This window comes from Eulemur rufifrons, chromosome 9 (assembly GCF_041146395.1).
Source record: "Eulemur rufifrons isolate Redbay chromosome 9, OSU_ERuf_1, whole genome shotgun sequence".
NCBI lineage: Eukaryota > Metazoa > Chordata > Mammalia > Primates > Lemuridae > Eulemur > Eulemur rufifrons.
In genome coordinates this window covers 32551599-32572174 of record NC_090991.1, presented here as the reverse complement: position 1 = coordinate 32572174, position 20576 = coordinate 32551599, and the positions used below count along the sequence as shown (strand labels likewise).

At 39.0% G+C, this 20576-nt stretch overlaps 1 protein-coding gene across 1 annotated transcript in view; it reads left to right on the top strand.

Moving 5' to 3' along the window:
• Positions 1-20576, top strand: part of UTP18 (UTP18 small subunit processome component) — a 37571-nt gene that overhangs the window by 2959 nt on the left and 14036 nt on the right. The window contains exons 3-9 of the mRNA XM_069482377.1: positions 1000-1098; positions 5682-5749; positions 9881-9969; positions 11526-11651; positions 11752-11926; positions 16378-16478; positions 16757-16847. Coding sequence (XP_069338478.1) covers positions 1000-1098; positions 5682-5749; positions 9881-9969; positions 11526-11651; positions 11752-11926; positions 16378-16478; positions 16757-16847 — 749 coding nt within the window. The remainder of the gene's footprint in view (positions 1-999; positions 1099-5681; positions 5750-9880; positions 9970-11525; positions 11652-11751; positions 11927-16377; positions 16479-16756; positions 16848-20576) is intronic.

Genomic DNA, 20576 nt, shown 5'->3' with positions numbered 1-20576 from the left:
TTTATTTGTCTTATTGGAGGCTGGTTTTTAATGATCTTAGTATATCACATACTGAGAATTTTAAACCTTTATGTATCAGATTTATTGTAGGTTTTACCCCCGTTTTCTCTGTACAGAAGTTTTAAATTTGTGTATAGTCAAATCTGTGAATCTTTTCCTTCATTATTTTTACTGTTTTATAAATAGTAAAAAATTCTGTATCAGAGAGAGACAAATGTTTGCCTATATTTTTCCCTCATAGTATCGTAAGGTTTGCTTTTTGCATATTTAACTCTTTGATTTACCTGGGATTTGTTTTGGAGAATGGCATAAACTGTGTGTGGATAAGTCATGATAAATTTTCTGAAATATTAGCTTTCCAAAGGGTCAACTAGATCTGCAGTCCCCAACCCCCCCAGACTAAGGCCAAGACCGCACAGCAGGAGGTGAGTGGCAAGCCCAAATTTACAGCCTACCTAGTGCTTCCAAAGCTCCCCCATAGCTCAGGGGGCTCACATCACCACTTAAGCCCCATCTCCTGTCAGATCAGCAGCACAGGGGAACCCTACCATAAACTGTGCATGTGAGGGATCGAGGTTGCCCACTCCTTATGAGAATCTAATGCCTGATGATCTGAGGGAGATCTGAGAGCGCTGGGGATCAGCTACAAACACATATTATCGTTAGCAGAGAGGTTTGACTGCACAGTAAATGTAATGTGCTTGAATCATCCTGAAACCATCCAGTCCCCTGTCCATGAAAAAATTGTCTTCCATGAAACTGGTCCCTAGTGTCAAAAAGGTTGCCCAAAAAGTTGGAGACTGCTGAACTAGATGATCTGAAGAGAGATTCCTTTTTGTTTCAGGAAAAACAAAGACTGTACATATGAAGAGTTTAGATCTAACACATCTTGCTTGACATTTATTGTTCCATTAAATGTTTTCTTATATTACTAAAGGCAGCAGCTATTTATGTTGTCTCTTTAAGTCATTTAAAATATGCTGTTCTGTTTTTTCATAGGGTTGACATGATGAACAATCGGTTTCGGAAAGGTATGATGAAAAATGCCAGTGAAAGTAAACTTTCAAAAGACAACCTTCGGAAGAGACTTAAAGAAGAGTAAGTGTCCTTTTTCATGTGATTAACCAAGAGTTGTATATAACCAGTGGTTTCTTTCAGTTTGTTCAGTCTTCAGCTGTAACATCTTCTTGAATAGTCAAATTTCCATTTTGAAACAGGAGCATTGCTTTTGGAGGCAATAACTACATTTTGGTATTTTGTGGGGCAGGGAGATAAAAGATTTGGAAAAATGGAAAGAAAGAAAATTTGGAAAAAATTTAAACAATAGTAATATTGCTTACTTGCTTGTTCATTTGTATATGGTAAACCATCTCTCTTTTCCATAATTTTATAATACGAGAATTTTTAAAAATTTAAATACCTGCCACGTGGGTTGAGTGGTTTATTTATTTGTTTATTTTTTACACCATTTTGCCATATTTGCTTTGTATATTTGGGGGAGGGGGGGTGTGTTTTCTCAGTCTATTGGGAGTAAGGTGCAGGCCACACAGCACTTTACCCCTAAATTCTTAAAGGTGAATTGCCTAAGATTAAGACATTTTCCCTTCATATTGACGATACCATTGTCATATTTAAGAAATTAATAGCTTAATAGGTCATACTGGTCCATGGCCTGTTAGGAACTGGGCTATACAACAGGTTATCGGTGAGTGAAGCTTCATTTGTATTTACAGCTGTTCCCCATCACTTGCATCACTGCATAAGCTCCGCCTCCCATCATAGCAGCAGCAGCACTAGATTCTTAGAGGAGCATGAATTCCACTGTAAACTGTGCATGTGAGGGAGCTGGGTTGCTTGCTCCTTATGAGAATCTAATGCTGGATGGTCTGGGATGGAGCTGAGGTGAAGAGAGTAGTGCTTGGGAATGGCTGCAAATACAGATTATCATTAGCAAAGAGGTTTGACTGTACAGAGATCATAATAAATCAATTGCTTGTAGACTCATATCAAAACCTTATCAGTGAGTGGCAAGTGATAATGTAATAATAATAGAAATAAAGTGCACAATAAATGTAATGTGCTTGAATCATCCCCAAACCATTCCCTTCACCCCCCACCCCCAAGTCTGTGGAAAAATTGTCTTCCATGAAACTGGTCTCTGGTGCCAAAAAGGTTGAGGGACTGCTGCCTTAACCGAAATGCTTGGGACCAGAAGTCTTTGGAGTTTGGAATTTGGAATGTTTACATTATACTTATTGGTGTAGCGTCCCAAATCTGAAAATCCGAAATGCTCCAGTGAGCATTTCCTTTGAGAATCATATTGGTGCTCAGAAAGTTTTGGATTTTGGAGCATTTCAGGTTTACAGTAGATTTAGCATTACATTAAGGGTTGCAGAATGGTGTGTTTTCTGATTCTGTCATTGTTGCTGAACTCCCCATACATAGATGATCATGGAAGCCTGTTGATTGTGAAAGGTTGCTTTTATTAAATTTACTGAACAAGAGAAAGCACCGTCTTAATAGAACACCAATTTGAGAGAGTCTCAGTTTCTATGGAGGAATTAGAGAAGTGTGTTTATGAGTTTTGGGGCTGGGGTTAATCATAGGAGTAGATTCAGGGGGGAAATTAGTATTTATGGTCTTGGGTAGGGATTGGTCAGAATTTTTAAATTAGGTAAGTTGTTGGAACCATTGTCTTTGGAATAGAAGTCTGTGCAGTTACTGCTGATGTGGTCTTGGAATGTATGGTCTGCATGAACTGGCTTTATACAATTTGAGTTTACATAGGTTATGTTGCATGCCATATTTTGTTCTATCTGTTTTGCAAGTCATGGTATAGTTTATTTGCATATTGTTTTGTTTTGTTTTATTTTATTTTATTTTATTTTTTTTTTTTGAGACAGAGTGTCGCTTTGTTGCCCTGGCTAGAATGAGTGCCATGGCGTCAGCCCAGCTCACAGCAACCTCAAACTCCTGGGCTCAAGCAATCCTACTGCCTCAGCCTCCCGAGTAGCTGGGACTACAGGCATGCGCCACCATACCCGGCTAATTTTTTCTATATATATATTTTAGTTGTCCATATAATTTCTTTCTATTTTTAGTAGAGACGGGGTCTCGCTCTTGCTCAGGCTGGACTCGAACTCCTGACCTTGAGCGATCCACCCGCCTCGGCCTCCCAGAGTGCTAGGATTACAGGCGTGAGCCACCACGCCCGGCCTCTGCATATTGTTTTATTTCTCATTCTGCATGTATTGGTGGACATTCCTTTCAAAACAGTTTCCCCCTCCACCCTCTGGATTTCACTAATATTCTTTTGGATTCATGGGTTTTATTCAGTTTGTTATAATAGTAACTCTTTGCTCAGATTATCCAGATTTGGCCCATAGGAGCCCCTTCCAAGCTAGCTCTTATGTTCTTATTTCCTAGCTTTCTGGCCTCACAGAGATGTCCCAAGCTCACTTTGGCCTTTTCCTGCCCCAGATCAGTCTGTTTTTCCAGGAATCCTGGTTTCTTTTAGTGAAAAGTGATATTTCAGAAGAGGACACCAGATGTGGTTACTGTTTTGAGGATCATAGCTCTCTGTAACGTCGAATTCCTGGCCTCAAACAACCTTCCTGCCTCAGCCTCCCAAGTAGCTGGGACTATAGGCATGCACTACCATGCCTGGCTAATTTTTAAATTTTTTAAGAAACGGGGTCTCGCTCTTGCTCAGGCTGATCTCGAATTCCTGACCTCGAGTGATCCTCCCGCCTCGGCCTCCCAGAGTGCTAGGATTACAGGCGTGAGCCACCTTGCCGAGCCTATTGAGGTATAATTTATGCACAGTGAAATTAGAACATTGCCATCACCCTCTAAAGTAGTATACCCTTTCGTAGTCAACCCTCTCTCTTCTACTTCTAGCCCCTGACAACCACTGATCTGTTTTCTGTTCTTAAAGATTTGCGTTTTATAGAATGTCATATAAATGAAATAATATAATGTACAGTCTTTTATCTTTATTTATTTATTTTTTTAGAGGTAGGGTCTCACTCTGTTGCCCAGGTTGGAGTGTAGTGGTGCGATCATAGCTCACTGTAGCCTCCAACTTCTGGGCTCAAGGGATCCTCCTGCCTCAGACTCCTAGAGTGTTGGGATTACAGGTGTGAGCCATTGTGCCTGGCCCATTTTATAGTCTGTTGAATCTGTTGTACCCATTTACTGAATTTATTATTTCAGACATATTTTTTTCAGCTTTAGAAAATCTTTTCAGCTCAAAACCTTTGTTTTTGCTTATTCCTATTTGCTTTTTTATTATGTTTATTATTGTTATGTTTATTATATTTCCTTTAAATACTTCAATGTATTTGTTAGCTATTTTAAAGTCTTGTGCTCTAATTCTGTCATACCTGTCATTTCTGTCTGTTTCCATTGAGAGATTTTTCTGCTGGTTATAGTTCATGTTTTTCTGCTTCTTTGTATGTCTAGTAATTTTGATTGGATTCTGGGCAGTGTGAATGTTGAGTGGATTTTGCTTTTTGCTTTTTGGGTTGGCAGCCAGTTAAATGTCTTGCACATCAATTTGATCCTCTCAAGGCTTTTTAAAAAATTTTGTTAGCGCAGGTCTAAAGTAGCATTTACTCCAGGCTGGTTTAGCCCCACTGCTAAGGTATGACCTTTCTGGATCTGTACGGAATGCCATGAGTGTTCAGTAAGGACCTTCCCTCTGACTGGACTTGGAACTCAAGTGTCTGAGCTTTGGTATTGTGCAGCTTACAGCTCCCTAGTAGTTCTTTGCCTGACTTCATGGAGTGTCATCCTTGAGTGTGCAGCTTTGTATTCAGCAGAATGGTCATCGAACTCCAATGCGGATTTCTGGAGCTCTTTTTCTCCCTTCTCTGCAGTACACTGCTCCTCAGCTGCCAGCTGTACATCGGTCTCTTTCAAGTCTGATCTTTTTCTCCGCTCTGTGCCAGGGTCTTATAAATGCTCTCAAGGGAAGATTCCTGGTGGCGACAGGGCTCATCTGTGTTATTTCACCTCTCTCAGTGTATGCTGCCTGTTGTCCAGTTTCTGAAAACAGTTGTTTCATATATTTTATCCAGTTTTCTTGTTGTTTATGGCCAGTGGGCTTAGTTTGGTGAGCTAGTCTGTACTTCTGCATTAAAAAATGAGAACAACTCTTTGCCCTCTTCCAATCCTTTAGAACACAACTATCATGCTTCTCTAAAAGCTTAACTTTTTCCAGAGTGAAATGCTCCCATATTATTCAAATGATATATGATGAAACTTTGTATATTCTTACTAGTCTGGTCATTTTGTTTTAGTCTTGTTCTGTCATGTGCTCTATGTACTGTGGCATTGCTTATAACCTTAAAGAGACTTCTCTGCTTAGTCCTGACATCTGGAATGTGTTGATATGAGCAAATAAGACAACCATGTAACTAGACATAAATAATTAACAAATGTATATTCAGTGTCTGGTATCCAGGACTAGTTTAGGTGGACAAAAGTTCATGAAAGTTTCCAATGCAGGGAGATTGGAACTATTCTGTGTAAGGATAATAACTTCTATTCTTAAAGATAATTTCTTTGGAAGAGATTCTTTACATACTCTGAAGGAATATCTATTTATACTCTTTAAATGTATCAAGTTTTATGAACATGTAGTGGTTACAACATAATTTTTTTATATTTTTGCTTAGATTTCAGCATGCCATGGGGGGAGTACCTGCCTGGGCAGATACAAATAAGCAGAAAACATCTTCAGATGGTGAGTATTGATATTGAGTATTGATATCTCTGTTTAAGTTAGTCAGTAAGTCCCTATTCCTGTTTTGTTATTATTTGAGCATTTTTATGAGGCTTGTTAAAACCTGGTGTTTCAAATATGTCTTTTTTTTGAAATGGGTTGTCATTATGTTGCCCAGTCTGGTCTCAAACTGTTGGGCCAAAGGGCTCCTTCTGCCTTAACCTCCTGAGTAGGTAGGACTACAGGTGCACTATTATGCCTGCCTTTTTTTTTTTTTATGTCTGGTTTTAAAGTCTACCATTTCTCTGTAGGCAGCTCTTTTTTTTAACAGTATACAGCTTACTTTATAGCATTCTCCACTGTAATGAAAATAAAGGGTAGATGAATTTTATGTTTTTTTCTCAATAGAACTATGTTGCATTATGGCATAGGATTAAGGAAAAATGAGTATTATTTTTGACTGAGAGCTCTTTCTGAAGACACTGGCAGCTAATCCAGCTGTCCATTTGGAAATTGGAGTTCTTTATAAGGAGCACATGTCAGATAAAGCCCAGATGATTGGTCACATTATAAAAATCTGTTTTTCAATTTGAGGTTTTAAGTTGGGCTCTTACCATAACTCTTTTATATTTTTAGATCTTTTGAGTTTAGATATTGTAAATATGAGTGGCTTAGCCAAGATCCGATCTGTGTGCTTGGAGTTATGAATTTTAGACTTAGAATTAACCTTTGAAATCCTTAGGGTGGTTGGAGTGTATCCTCTCACATAATGTATACTCCGCCTTCCTTGGCATCCCAGATGTCTAATGATCTGTTTGATTGCCACCACTATCACCTCTCCCTCCTTTCTCCCCACCCCTGACAGTCTTCATGGTATTTAAGTCCGGGAAGCCCATACAAGGAGCCAGTGTTTTATATAATTCTGTCAGAAAATTCACTCTGTTATTAAGTAGAAATTGACCTTCTGGTTTCTGACCAGATGCTTTTAGAAATTGAAGGAATCTCAGTGATGAAGCCCAACTTCTGTCTATTGGAAGAATCTTTTCCACTTTGTTATCCTGCTTATTATATCAAATAGTGTTGTATTCTTTACTAGACTGTGTCTTCCCCTTCTCACCTTTTCTTTAGGAACTGATTGTTAGAAACTTTTTGCTATTTTGAAATTGACCTCCTGACAACTCTGTAGTCCTGCCTTTTGAGTATATACAGATTATCTTAACATTCTTTCTGTTATTTGGGAAATCTCTTTCCACATTTGTTTTTTAACATGTTAAACATGCCTTATTCTTTTGACCATTTTTTCTATGACATATTTCTAGACCCTAGGTCACCAGTTTGCCCTCCTGGATGAAATGTAATTTTCTTATCCATTTTAGAGAGAAATGCAACAATTTAGATCCATGTAATTGTAGATATGGTTATGCTAGCTGTTGAAACAAAACCTCCTAGATTGTAGTGGCTTACTAATCCAATTGAAGTTGTTTTTTTCCATGTACATAAAATTGGGGTGGTGAGAAGGTGATGCTCTGCTTCAGAGATGCTAGTTTATAGAAGTTCAGCCATCTTCAGGTCAGATCTTCCAAAGTTGCCCAAGATGTTAACATCCAGTTGGCTTATGGGGAGGCGGGAGAGGCTCACTCAAAGGAGATTTCTGTTGGCCGTTGCTGGAAGTGGTACATGATACTGTTGCCTGCATTTTATTGGCCGGAACTCATATTAACTGTAGAGGATGCTAGGAAGTAAGTGTACTTTGGCTTTGTCTCCAGGAGAAAAAAATAATGAATTAAGTCCACAGTTATCCAGTCTGCCATTGTCTGGGATGTCCTAGTTTAGTACCTTCATTTTACAGATGAGGGAGGTTCAAAGAAATAAACTGACTTGTCAAGGTATACTTACTATTGGCAGAATGGCGACTAGAACTCAGCTTTACAGTTTTCTCCAATGTGTTATTTTTATCTGTAAATACTTCAGTGATTTTTTTTTTTTTAAAGAAAGTACTCCCTTTTAAACATAACCACAATACTAACATCACACACCTCTGAAATTCAACAGTGATTCATTAATGTGGATTATTTTGTTGTTGCTGTTTTATTTATGTCTATCCTCCCCTTCCCAGTCATTTTAGCTTGCTTAGTATTCTGCCTAGACCTCATAGTGCTTTTGAACTGGTTTTTGATGTCTTTTGTAAGTTTTGGAAATTCTCACCTATTTTTTTTTTCAAATATTGTTTCTTTTTTTTTTTTTTTTTTTTTTTGAGACAGTCTTGCTTTGTTGCCCTGGCTGTGGTGCAGTGGCGTCATCATAGTTCACTGCAACTTCAAACTCTTGGGCTCAAGCGCTCCTCCTGCCTCAGCCTCCCGAGTAACTGGGACTACAGGTGTACACCACCATGTCCGGCTAATTTTTCTACTTTTTGTAGAGACAGGGTCTTGCTCTTGCTCACGCTGGTCTTGGAACTTCTGATCTCAGGTGATCCTCCGAGCTTGACCTCACAGAGTGCTAGGATAACAGGCATGAGCCGCCATGCCCAAGTCTACAGCTAATTTTGAAATGCTGTCGAAACATCTTTTGGGGGCTTAATTTTAATTACTGTATTTTTCAGTTCTAGAGTTCCCATTTGGTTCTTTTTTTAATATTCTAATTCTCTGGCTCAATTTTGAATCTTTCATTATTCTTGAACATACCAAACATGGTTTTGTTTTGTTTTTTTTTTGAGACAGAGTCTCACTCTGTTGCCTGGGCTAGAGTGCCGTGGTGTCATCCTAGCTCACAGCAACCTCAAACTCCTGGGCTTAAGCGATCCTTCTGCCTCAGCCTCCTGAGTAGCTGGGACTATAGGCATGTGCCACCATGCCCGGCTAATTTTTTTCTATATATATTTTTAGTTGTCCATATAATTTCTTTCTATTTTTAGTAGAGACGGGGTCTCGCTCTTGCTCAGGCTGGTCTCGAACTCCTGAGCTCAAGTGATCCACCTGCCTCGGCCTCCCAGAGTGCTAGGATTACAGGCGTGAGCCACCGTGCCTGGCCAAAACAAATATAGCATTTTTTTTTTTTTGTAGAGACGGGGGTCTCGCTCTTGCTAAGGCTGGTCTCGAACTCCTGAGCTCCAGCGATCTGCCCGCCTCGGCCTCCCAGAGTGCTAGGATTACAGGCATGAGCCACCCTGCCGGCCCCAAATATAGCATTTTTAAAGTTTGTGTCTGATAACTCCATCGTCTAGTTCCTTTTGAGGATTGTCTTATTTTTCCTTTTGGTTTTTAGTCAAGTTATTATATCTCGTCAGTATTTGCCTGGTTACATTTTATTAAGTGCTGGAGATTGTATATGAAAAATAATGTAGATTAATTAGATCTAGGATGATGGTTTGTATGTTTGTTTCTAGGTAGGTAGTTTGGCAGAGGGCACTAACGATGCCAGAACATTTTTATTCCAATGAGGAATTGTGAGGGTTCAAAGCTAGGTTTCAGTTCTAGGAAGATTTTCTTATAATTGTTTGATTTTGCCCTTAATCCTAGGTGGAGCCTTTTGTGGCCCCAGTGCAAAAAGCCTGGTGGTTTACTGTACCCCTTCAAGATGCTGAGGGGGATTTTTAGCGCTAGTTTTTGCCTTGTTAGCTCAATGTTTTAAAAAGTCTGCTTAGCTTCTCAGCTGTCTCTACTAGAATCACCAATCATCTCCATGGGAAAAGCAGCCCTGTTAGATCTTTTTGAAGTTCTGATACACAATTTAACATTAATCTTTCATTCAGCTGAAAGTTCTAGTTCTTTTTCATGCAAGTTGTTGAGCTAGATCTGTTGTCTGCCCTATTGCCACTTTTGCCTTAATTATACAAGTTACTCTTTTTAAATGAAATACTGGTTTTAAACTTTTATTTCATTTCATCTTATTTTAGTAACCATCTGTACATGTGTTAGTTTTTCATTCCAGAGTCATACTTTGATTTTAACTATAAATGTTAAGCTGTGTTCATCTTTTTCCTCTCCTTTAAGCATATTTGCTGTTTTTGCTTTTATCAATTGCATATTTAAAAAAGTGATTGCGATTGGGAGGCCGGGAGGGGAGTTGAAGTTGGAAATACAGAAGTTTGGAGTAGGTAAAGGACCATCTCATTGATTTTAAAGATGAGCCTTGTGGGTTTGTTTGACTTAGATGAAAGTGAAGAGGATGAAGATGATTTGTTGCAAAGGACTGGGAATTTCATATCCACATCAGCTTCTCTTCCAAGAGGAATCTTGAAGGTGAGAGTCAGTGAAGTTGGGGCCTATCCAGCTATTTACCTCTGAAATTCAATCTGCTTCCCAGTTACAGATGCATGGATTCCTATCATCTGTGGGATTAAATATGTTTGCTGTCATTTTGCCTTGGTAAATATTTATGTTAGAGTTTGTTTTTTCTTTTGCAAAAATGATCAAGGGGTAATAAATTATGTTCCCAGTAATTCTAGAAATCCTATTTGATTTCTCCTTTTGGATTTCTCTTCATTTTTGTTGGCATCAGCCTACTGCATCCTGCTGTCGTCTCTTACCCAGCATACTGCAGTAGTTTGTGACTGGTCTCTACTTCCACTTGGTCTCTTCCTAAACCATTCTTCATGTAGCAGCTGGAGGGATCTTTTAAAAATAAAACATCAGGTCATGTCACTTTTCATTGCTTTTTCAAAACTTCTGAATTACTTATCATAGTATACACTACCCTTCATGATCTTGTTTCTGCCTACATCCTCGGCCTTGTCTCAGACCTCTTTCCCTTTTTTTCCTACTTCGTTTTTCTGTTTTTTAATGTGCTGGGTCCTTTCTTACCTCTGAACCTTACTCTTGTTTTTCCTTTCTGCCTGTCTGTTCTTCAAGCATTGCTAATGCCTAGCTCATTCGTACTTTTCTGCTCTAATGGCACCTTAGGACCTTCTCTAAAGCAGCCTACGCTAGTTACTTCCTAACTCATCACTGTGTCCAGCTTGTTCATTGTGCTAACCAAGTATCCCGGCGTGGTGCTTTAGTTAAATATTTGTCATGTTAATAGATCTCTCTGTGACATAGAATTTTTTTTTTTCCAGTTATACGGTGGCATGTGTATTTAGATGGGGCAGGGAAACCTGTCATAGTAAACTACTAGGAGACAGTAGTCACCTCTGTCTCCTCCCCACCTTATGAGGACAACGCATTCAGCTCCTCGCAGGGTGAATTCACCTCCATTGAAAATGTAGTTACTGTAAAAACTTCAGTGGTTACAAAAAAAATACATGTAATACTTTATTTTAAATTGAATTTTAAAAATTCAGGAGGAAAACCTGTAAAAACAGAAGATATAACTGAAAATAGTTTAAGTGATGGATGAGATAGCCATTAAACTAGCAACCATGTACCCTGAGAGAAGAAAGTAAATCTGTGCCAACAATAGGACTGTAGGAACAACTGCAGTGCCTGTTGTATTTGTGCCATGAATGCAAAGATGCCAAAGTAGAGTTTTGAGTAAAATTTCCCCAGAAGTGAGAAATCTCTTAATCCAAATGGATGTATTTTGGGGAAATGACTGTATACTAGTGCTCCAAGAATACTTAAGTTTAGACTTCTAGACATGGAAGGGACTTTAATGATTTAATCCCTTCATTTGAAAGGTGGTAAAAGAGGATTCTTGTAAAGTGACTTGCTGGTTGGTGCCAGAGCTGTGATCTTTTTGTTCCCATTCTAGTGCACTTTCTTCTGCATTATAAACTGTGATGTCTTGTCTTCATGCTCTAAAGAAAATGATGTTAACCCATTTGAATTGATACAATTCCAGCTTTATTTTTCCATAGATGAAGAACTGCCAACATGCTAATGCTGAACGTCCTACTACTGCTCGAATCTCATCTGTGCAGTTTCATCCTTGTGCACAGGTTGTGATGGTTGCCGGATTAGATAATGCTGTATCACTATTTCAGGTATGCATTTTGAAATGAAGACTGATAGTGAAAAGTGTGTACTACCAGCATACAGAGTCCATGGAAACAACCAAAAGAAATGTTTTGTACTTCCTTACAGGTTGATGGAAAAACAAATCCTAAAATCCAGAGCATCTATTTGGAAAGGTTTCCAATCTTTAAGGCTTGTTTTAGTGCTAATGGAGAAGAGGTTTTAGCCACAAGTACCCACAGCAAGGTTCTTTATGTCTATGACATGCTAGCAGGAAAGTTAATTCCTGTGCATCAAGTGAGAGGTAAGATTTCTGTTGAACAGGGAGTCCATCATACCCCTTAAGCTGAGTTCATTTAACAGTGTTTACAACCACTTATTTCACCCCATAAGATTCTTAATATAGTATTTGGAAAATGTCATTGTGTTATTGAGATAGTATGTTTGAATGAAACCAGTGAACTGACTTTTTTATTGAGCACTTATGGAAATATATATCCCTAGACCAGGAGAGAATTGCGAATACTTGGCTGTAAAGTTAGCAGTTGCTGCAGCAGAAAGAGCATGAGCCAGGGAGCCAGAGGACCTGGGGTCTACTTCTTTGGACAAGCTGTTTTCACCTGTCTGATCATCAGGAAATTTGGATCTCGTCTAGTTTTAGTATTTGTTATAATAGAATTTTGATTTATATTTAAAGGGAATAAAGCACTGTTTTGGGGGGGTACTGATGTATTTTAAAGATTGAACTACTTAAAAAAAAAAAAACACCTTTTTTGGCAGGTGAAAATTTATCCTCATCCTCACCCATTCTTCCCCTGTGTTTCCCAACCCATGTTACTGTAAAATGTACTGCCACCTTCATGAATCTTTTGGGAGCCAAAGCCCTAGTAATGGGGTTGGCTGGCTCATAAATCTTGGGAGGTAGTGTTGGCATATGCCACAACTCACTGGTGGTCTCCCTATTAAATTGCACGTGTGTGTGCCTGGAAGGGACAACAGGAGCTCTGCAACCATTTTTCTACTAGTGGTTGAAAGTGAATAAGGCCAACTTTAGAAACATTTATGATGTTTATCTTCAGTGTTTCTAATCTTATCTTTCTTGTGTTCCCTGATGCCTTTAATGATCCTTTCCAAATGGGTTCTTGGTTTATCTAATCATGCTTTAAGTTAGGGCGTCTCGGAAGTTAGTATGCACATAAATCACTTGGGGATCTTGTAAGCTGAAGATTCTGATTCCGTAGGCCTTAAGTGGTCTTGGTTTTGCATTTCTGACAAGCTCTCAGCTGATGGCGATGGTCTGTGGACCTCACTTTGTTTAAAAGCTTTAATCATCTTCTTATATTGAAATATAAAGCAATATGTAGTAATTATTTTTACATATTTCACTAATTAAGAGGAATGGATTTTATGCCTTCCTAGGCTTTTGTATCCTCTTGGGAACAAGCTTACCAAGGGGTGGCCAAGATATAGTTGGTGATCTTTACCCTGAATCTGCTAGGTGTGCAGGAGTGTGTATCTAGTTACCAGCTGCTTTTAAGGCATGGCATTTATCTTTCCTTCCTAGTATTTTCCCTTTTCTTTCCTCAATAAGTGTAAGTTGGTAATAATAATAGTTATGATAAATGTATTTCTTTTTGTGGTGGTATGTTATTGAGCACTATTTTCAGTCTTTCATCATTATAGAACTATAAATAACTCAAGAAATTAATTAAGGACATTAGACTAAGGGGGAAAAGTGCTGACTAGTTAGGACATATAAGCCTTATGTGTGTGCAAACTCTTGGTGGTCATAAATGCTAGTTTGAAAACTGAAGAGTACAAGATTGATGCCCATGGTGCATTCATTAACCTGTCAGGGTTCATAACCTGGGCCCCATAATGTGGGGTTTTACAGACTCTCACAATTCTCTGGATAGAATTCAGGGGTCTATGAAGTTGCATGGGAAAAACATTACATCTTTATTTTTGTTAACCTTTAGCATTTCCTTCAGTTAGGAATGTTTTGAACAACCATCATTTTGAGAAGGGGACTGTACGCTTCATCAGACTGCCGAAGGGTCCATGGCGCAAGAAAAATTAACAACCATACAGTAGTTTTTGTTTATTATTGAGAAGGACAGTTCTCAATGCCTCTTTTTCTCAATAAACAAAAAAAGGAATTTGACCACTTGGAAATCAGTGGTTGGTCAGGTAGCCATTTTGATTTTAGGCATTATGGTATGGTAATGTCTGAACCTCGGTTTTTCTCTTTCTGTAAACTCAGAGGGTCATATATGTTAAAAGATGATTTTTTTTAAAGCTCCTAACTTAGCACCTGCTGTATGGGTAAATGCTCAATAAATGGTAAGCCCTGTCAGTGTTAGGAACAGCATGCAATCCATCTGATCGCAGTCAGTCCACTTGCCATCCAGTGGAATTTGGCCATTGGTCATTCCTTTTTTTTTTTGGAGATGGAGTCTCGCTCTGTTGCCTGGGCTAGAGTGTGATGACGTCAGCCTAGCTCACAGCAACCTCAAACTCCTGGGGTTAATCAATCCTCCTGCCTCAGCCTCCTGAGTAGCTGGGACTACAGGCACGTGCCACCATGCCTGGCTAATTTTTTTCTATATATTTTTAGTTGTCCAGCTAATTTCTTTCTATTTTTAGTAGAGATGGGGTCTCGCTCTTGGTCAGGCTGGTCTCGAACTCCTGACCTTGAGCCATCCTCCTGCCTTGGCCTCCCAGAGTGCTAGGATTACAGGCGTGAGCCACCGCGCCCAGCCTGGTCATTCCTTTTTTTACCAGTTGCTCAGCAATTGACCTGAAACTCTCATCCACCAATCTATAAAAAGATTTACATCTGACATCTTTAAAGCATTATAATTTATTTCCCTAGGCTGTATTATAAATTTTATCTGGCTCCTATTTCAGAAGGTCAAGCATTTGTAAAGAACAATAGTACTGATATTAGCATTTATTGTCACTGTTTTTTGTGCAGCTAAAAGCAAAATGCTACATATAAATAGTATAATGTGTTGTAAACTTTGGGTGAAAGTACAATTATAATATTTTTCTTATTTTTCTAATTAATTGCTAAAGCAGCTACCTGTCCTTACTTGTTGGAAGTCTATTATTTCCTTCTTTAGGACAACCCCCCTCTATTGAATTGCCAAAAAAATAGCAGGCTTATGCAGGCCGGGAGAGTAAGGTCTTCTAGCCACCTGCAGACAGAGAGAGCAGGGGACTGTGCAGTGAGTCCTCTGGCATATTGCCTCTTGCTGCCACGTTGGGTCTGTGTTTATACTGGTCCTGCGCAGTATGTTGGGACCTTGTCCACTGTTACTCTGATGATGCCCATGTTGTCTGTATCGCTACAGGACTGCAGTGGTGCCCAGCTGTGGGCTCCAAGGTGAACACTTAGTTCACTTTCACATTCCCACTGCCCGACCCTGTGCCACATTAGGGTTAGGTCTGGAGGAGTTTCCAGCTGTAGCTTCGTACTGTGCTGGAACTAGCTGCCCATTCTTGCCTCATTATGTAATGATATTTTCCTTATGTTTGGGACCTCTTCTGTATACTACAGTCAGTACATAAGGTTTATCCAGAATTTGGGATTAAAACAATAGGAATAGCAAAGTACCCTTCATAGAGGGAGACTGGTCATCAGCAGAAGTAACCCCAGTAACTGGAAATACATGTCTGAATTGATAATGGGAAACATGAGTACAACCACGGAAACTAGAGTGTAGCCTCCAGGAGGCAGGACTAGAGTGGGATGTCTGGTTTGTAGTAATGTGAAGTAGGAACCACAACTAGCATTTTCCTTTTAGGGGAACCAGGGTACTTCACCAGATTTTTCTAAATCTTTTTTCTCTAATTAATATTTTAATTTAGCAACTTAAAATGTTTGACATACATGTATTAATACATATTTTTTGACTAGGCAATATATTGACATGGTGCAAGAATCTAATATGTACAAATGGGTGTGGAGTGAAAAGTCTCTTATGCTCCATCTCCCTGGCCACCTACTTCCCTTTCCTCGAGGTAGCCAGTTGTACCCATTCTTTTGTATCCTTTCAATTAGGCAACTTCTTAATGAGTAACTTGACTCTCTGAGCATTTTGATATCAGCAGGAGTCTCCTGTATAGTCAATATGAACCTTTGAGGCATGGAAAAAGAAACATGTCCCTTTGTAAATAAATAAGTTGACTTTAGTTTATATACCTAGCTCTGAAAAGCTGATCAACTTTTAAATACACTAATAAGTTGTGAATTTTTTTTTTTTTAGACCCACAAAGTTAAAGGTTAGACTCCTGTTCGTCATGGGATGCTTAGGTGGCTAGCAACTAGTTTATATATGTTATTATATTTTTGGCTGTCTCTAATGGCAATGTATTTCTCTTCTGGTGATGAACTTTTTGACAAAGAAGTATAATTTAACTTTCTAGTTAATTGGAGGTATTAATGCTTACATTTGGGAAATTGGTTAATATGTTTAGTGTTTGGAGAGCTGAATCTCTGGCCTGCAATTAAAATGCTGAATGCTAACCAAGACCAGAGAGGTTTGCTAAGCACTTTGTAGTTACCTTATGTTTGGGTCAAACTCACTGATGCATGAAGTCAGACTTATTCATGGTCTGAGCCAAGTGCCTCAAATTCTGTTTAATTTGAGGCACTTACATGTTTTAAAAGGTAAGAAACTCAACTGTCAGTAAAAGATATCTTTATTGAAAACCACATTAAACCCCATTTAATCTCGTGTCCTTTCTTAGGTTTGAAAGAGAAGATAGTGAGGAGTTTCGAAGTCTCCCCAGATGGGTCCTTCTTGCTCATTAATGGCATCGCTGGGTATCTTCATTTGCTATCAGTGAAGGTGAAGCATTATTAGTTGTTGCTTGTTTTTCTCGGATAAGACATTCGTGTAGGGATAGTCTTGAACCTTAACTCAGTGAGTCCTTAAATCTGCATCTCAGGTAGGGGTACACAGGTGGGGCTTTGGGAGAAGTTGTGGGCAGATGGGGGAGGAAAACCTTTCAATGTAGGGAAAACCAAAGTTGAGTAGGTGCTAGAAAATAGAGAACAGATTATTTTTATTCTACACAGTGTGACTGTACCTCCTAACAATTTGATAAGTAATATTTATTCTTTTAGACCAAAGAACTGATTGGTAGCATGAAAATTAATGGAATGGTTGCAGCATCCACGTTCTCTTCAGATAGTAAGAAAATATACGCCTCTTCGGGTAAGTTAATGACGAGAGACACTTTGGATGTTTTTACATTTCAAATTTAACCAAAAATTGTGATTTTAAACTTACTTTTTTAAATTAGAAAATCAGATTCATTTTTAGAGTGCATTTTTGTTGCCATTTGCTTTCTCCTTTACTAACTAGTCATAATGAAGAGCTAAACATTTAACAGGCAACGTCAACATGTTTGGGGAAAGAATGGGAAGGAAATGTTTATGTAAATGATGATTCAGGGGTAATCATTCTCCTGTGGTTCTCCCACACTAAGAATGTTAAAATTCTGTACATTTTCTCTTACCATTCTGTCTTTTGTCAGTTGATTTTCAGTGAACCTTCAGTGGGCAAAGGGAAAACTTCCACTACAGTTACATTCATGTTAACAATCTTGAAATAGAGATAAGTATAGAAACAGAGAACAGATACGCAATTGTCAGGATTTAAGGAGGACTTGGGGGCAGGGGGGAAATGAAGGTGACTGTATTAGAGTAGCATGAGGGGTCCTTGTAGTGATGGAAAATTTTAACTGTATCAATATCAATATCCTGGTTGTAATATTGTACTGTAGTTTTGCAAAATGTTAACATTGGGGGGAACTGGATAAAGAGTGTACTGTGTCTTCTGTATTTCTCATGGTGTATGTGAATCTGCAGTTATCTCAAAAGGTATTTAAAATAAGTAGTCATACTTCTCATAAGAATAAGGCAGACATTAAAAAAAAGATGATTAATTTTAAGGCTTGCTTTCTTTTTGAAAGTTACTTTAGAATCACCCCTTTCCTTTTAGCAGTACCCTTTTTTTTGGTTTTCACATTTTTATTGGTCATAGGGGAGGGGGAGCCTCCTCCCTGTCAATGGAGGTGCTCACAGTTTCTTCGACCACTACAAACTTGGGCCCCTGGGGGGTCCTGGGGGTGGCTGGGCACATTGGGCATGTTCCCATCATCTTGGAGGGGCACTTGGATAGTATGCTGAATTTTCATTATTGACCCATCTTTTCTGACATTTCTGTAGTTGTGATCAACTCTTTATCCTCCCAGAAGGGTTCTAACCTTCACTTCCCTGACTGTCTCATGTCTTCTTTGACTCTTGCTCTTTATCCCTGAGGACCTTGGGGGCCATCCTTTGGGACAACTACATAATCTCAGCAGAGATCATGCTCTGTTTGGTAGTGGGAGGCATTAGAGTGGTTCTGCTGTGAGTAGCATTCTGCAATCTATGCAAGTCAAGGCTTTTTAGCATAGTTTTTATTTTACCTCAGGAACATTTGGTAATGTAGCATTAACTTTTTAAGTTTTAAAAAAAGTTTTTAATTTTTTTTTTGTAAACAGATGTGATCTTGCTCTGTTGCCCAGGTTGGAGTGCAGTGGCACCAATCATAGCTCACTGTAGCCTTGAACTCCTGGCCTCAAGTGATTCTCCTACCCCAGCCTCTTGAGTAGTTGGGATTATAGGTGGGAGCCACTACACTCAGCTTAAAAACTTTTTTTTTTTAAAAAAGGATTAACTTTAGCATTAACTTTCATTTAATTTTTGTTTTTGTTTTTCTTTTTTTTTTTCAAAAAAAATTTTTTTTGGCCGGGCGCGGTGGCTCACGCCTGTAATCCTAGCACTCTGGGAGGCCGAGGTGGGCGGATCATTTGAGCTCAGGAGTTCGAGACCAGCCTGAGCAAGAGCGAGACCCCATCTCTACTAAAAATAGAAAGAAATTATATGGACAGCTAAAAACATATATAGAAAAAATTAGCCGGGCATGGTGGTGCATGCCTGTAGTCCCAACTACTCGGGAGGCTGAGACAGGAGGATCGCTTGAGCTCAGGAGTTTGAGGTTGCTGTGAGCTAGGCTGACGCCACGGCACTCACTCTAGTCTGGGCAACAGAGTGAGACTCTGTCTCAAAAAAAAAAAAAAAAAAAAAAAAATTTTGTTAGAGATGGGGTCTTGCTATGTTGCCCAGGCTGGTCTTGAATTCCTGGCCTCAAGTGACCCTCCCAAAGTGTTAGGATTACAGGTGTGAGCCACCACACCTGGCCTGTTTTTATCCTAGACTCACATTTTCACAAAGTTGTTTATGTTTGTATGTTTTAATTAACTAAGGGCAGCAGCATCTATATTCTCTATATTGTGCTAGGTTTTGTGAGAAATAGGGAATAAATAAATATTGGTTCAGAGTAATATTCCTGATGAAATGGTCCTTGACCATGGGGAAGAAGAGGTGGGGAGGGTTGGTCAGTGCAGGTACTGAAATTTGGCATATGAATTGGATACAGATATAAAATGTTTACAAACGTGGTCATGACTGCGATGAAGGTCCAATTTATCATAAGAAAGATCCTAAAAAGTAGGGAAGGAGTAATCAAAAGTTGAGTCTCGGTAAGTGAAGGGTTGCCTGCATTTTTTTTTTGTTTGAGGTCAGGTTTCGCTCTGTCATCCAGACTGGAGTGCAGTGGCATGATCATTGTTCACTGCAGCCTCAAACTTCTGAGCTCAAGTGATCCTCCTGCCTGAGCTTCCTGAGTAGCTAGGACTACAGGCCTGCACCACTATGCCTGGCTAATTTTTAAATTTTTTGTAGACATGGGGTCTCACTATGTTGCCCAGGCTGGTCTCAAACTCCTGGCCTTAAGCTATCCTGCTGCCTTGGCCTCCCACAATGCTGGGATTATAGCCACTGTGCCCCACCTGGGTTGCCTAAATTTTGATTGTTCTCCTCTTGCTCCCCTTTCTCTTCCTTTTCTTATTTTGTATCGAGGAGTTTATGTGATTGGCGTCATGCTGTTCATGTTACATTGCTATGTACATAGAATATTTTGAGAATGAAGAGGAGAGTTGAAGAAAGAGTTTACTTTTTATCTTTTCACCTTTACTAGCTTTTTCTTTTTGTTTCCTCGTGGGGTCATTCTTGCCACTTTTGCTTTCTGTCTTCTCCATACCATTCGTGCACTTGCATTCTAGACAATCTTCTTGCCCTTGATCTCTTCTCTTCCCATTTTAGTCTATTGCTGAACTAATCTTTAAACACCTTTCTTTATTATAACATTAACAGACAAACATATAAGGCAGACCCTTTCATTAGACCCTTTTTCATTAGACCCTATTCAATTTTCCCAAATATAATTTACCACTGTTTAACTTGTAATCTTACTCTAGCCTGGAAAATTTTGTCAAGGAATAGTGGAAACAGTGAGATTCACTGCATTCTCATTTGGAGGATGAGAGCACCTATAGAGGATGAACCTTAGAGCAACATCCACAGAAGAGGAAGAGGTAGGGTAGGGAGTGAGGAGCCGTAGTTGAGATGGATGTAGGGTCATTATAGAAGTGAACAGTGGGTGTGGGGAAGAGGGTGGTGGTCAGTATCAAGTGCTGTAGGAGAGAGAAAGGAGAATAAAGACTGATTTTGGCCATTAGCCATTTCCATCACGGAGATACTTGTGGTCTCTTCAGACATAATGTCCTCTTTTATTGTCTTGCACACATAATTCTTCCTTCTCTGAACTATTTGTGCTTATTAATAACCTTATGTGTAGCATTTATTATTTTTAAATAACTTGGTAATAGATAAAGTGTGTTTATCTTCTTAATTATAACTTCCTCGTGGTCTGGATCAGTTCATTCTTTATGTTGTTCTGTATCATCATCATTAACAGTTTTGTATTAAATATCTAAATCACTCAGCCTTACATATTAGGTACTCCAATACCTGTTGATAGGTGTTGGAAGAGCTA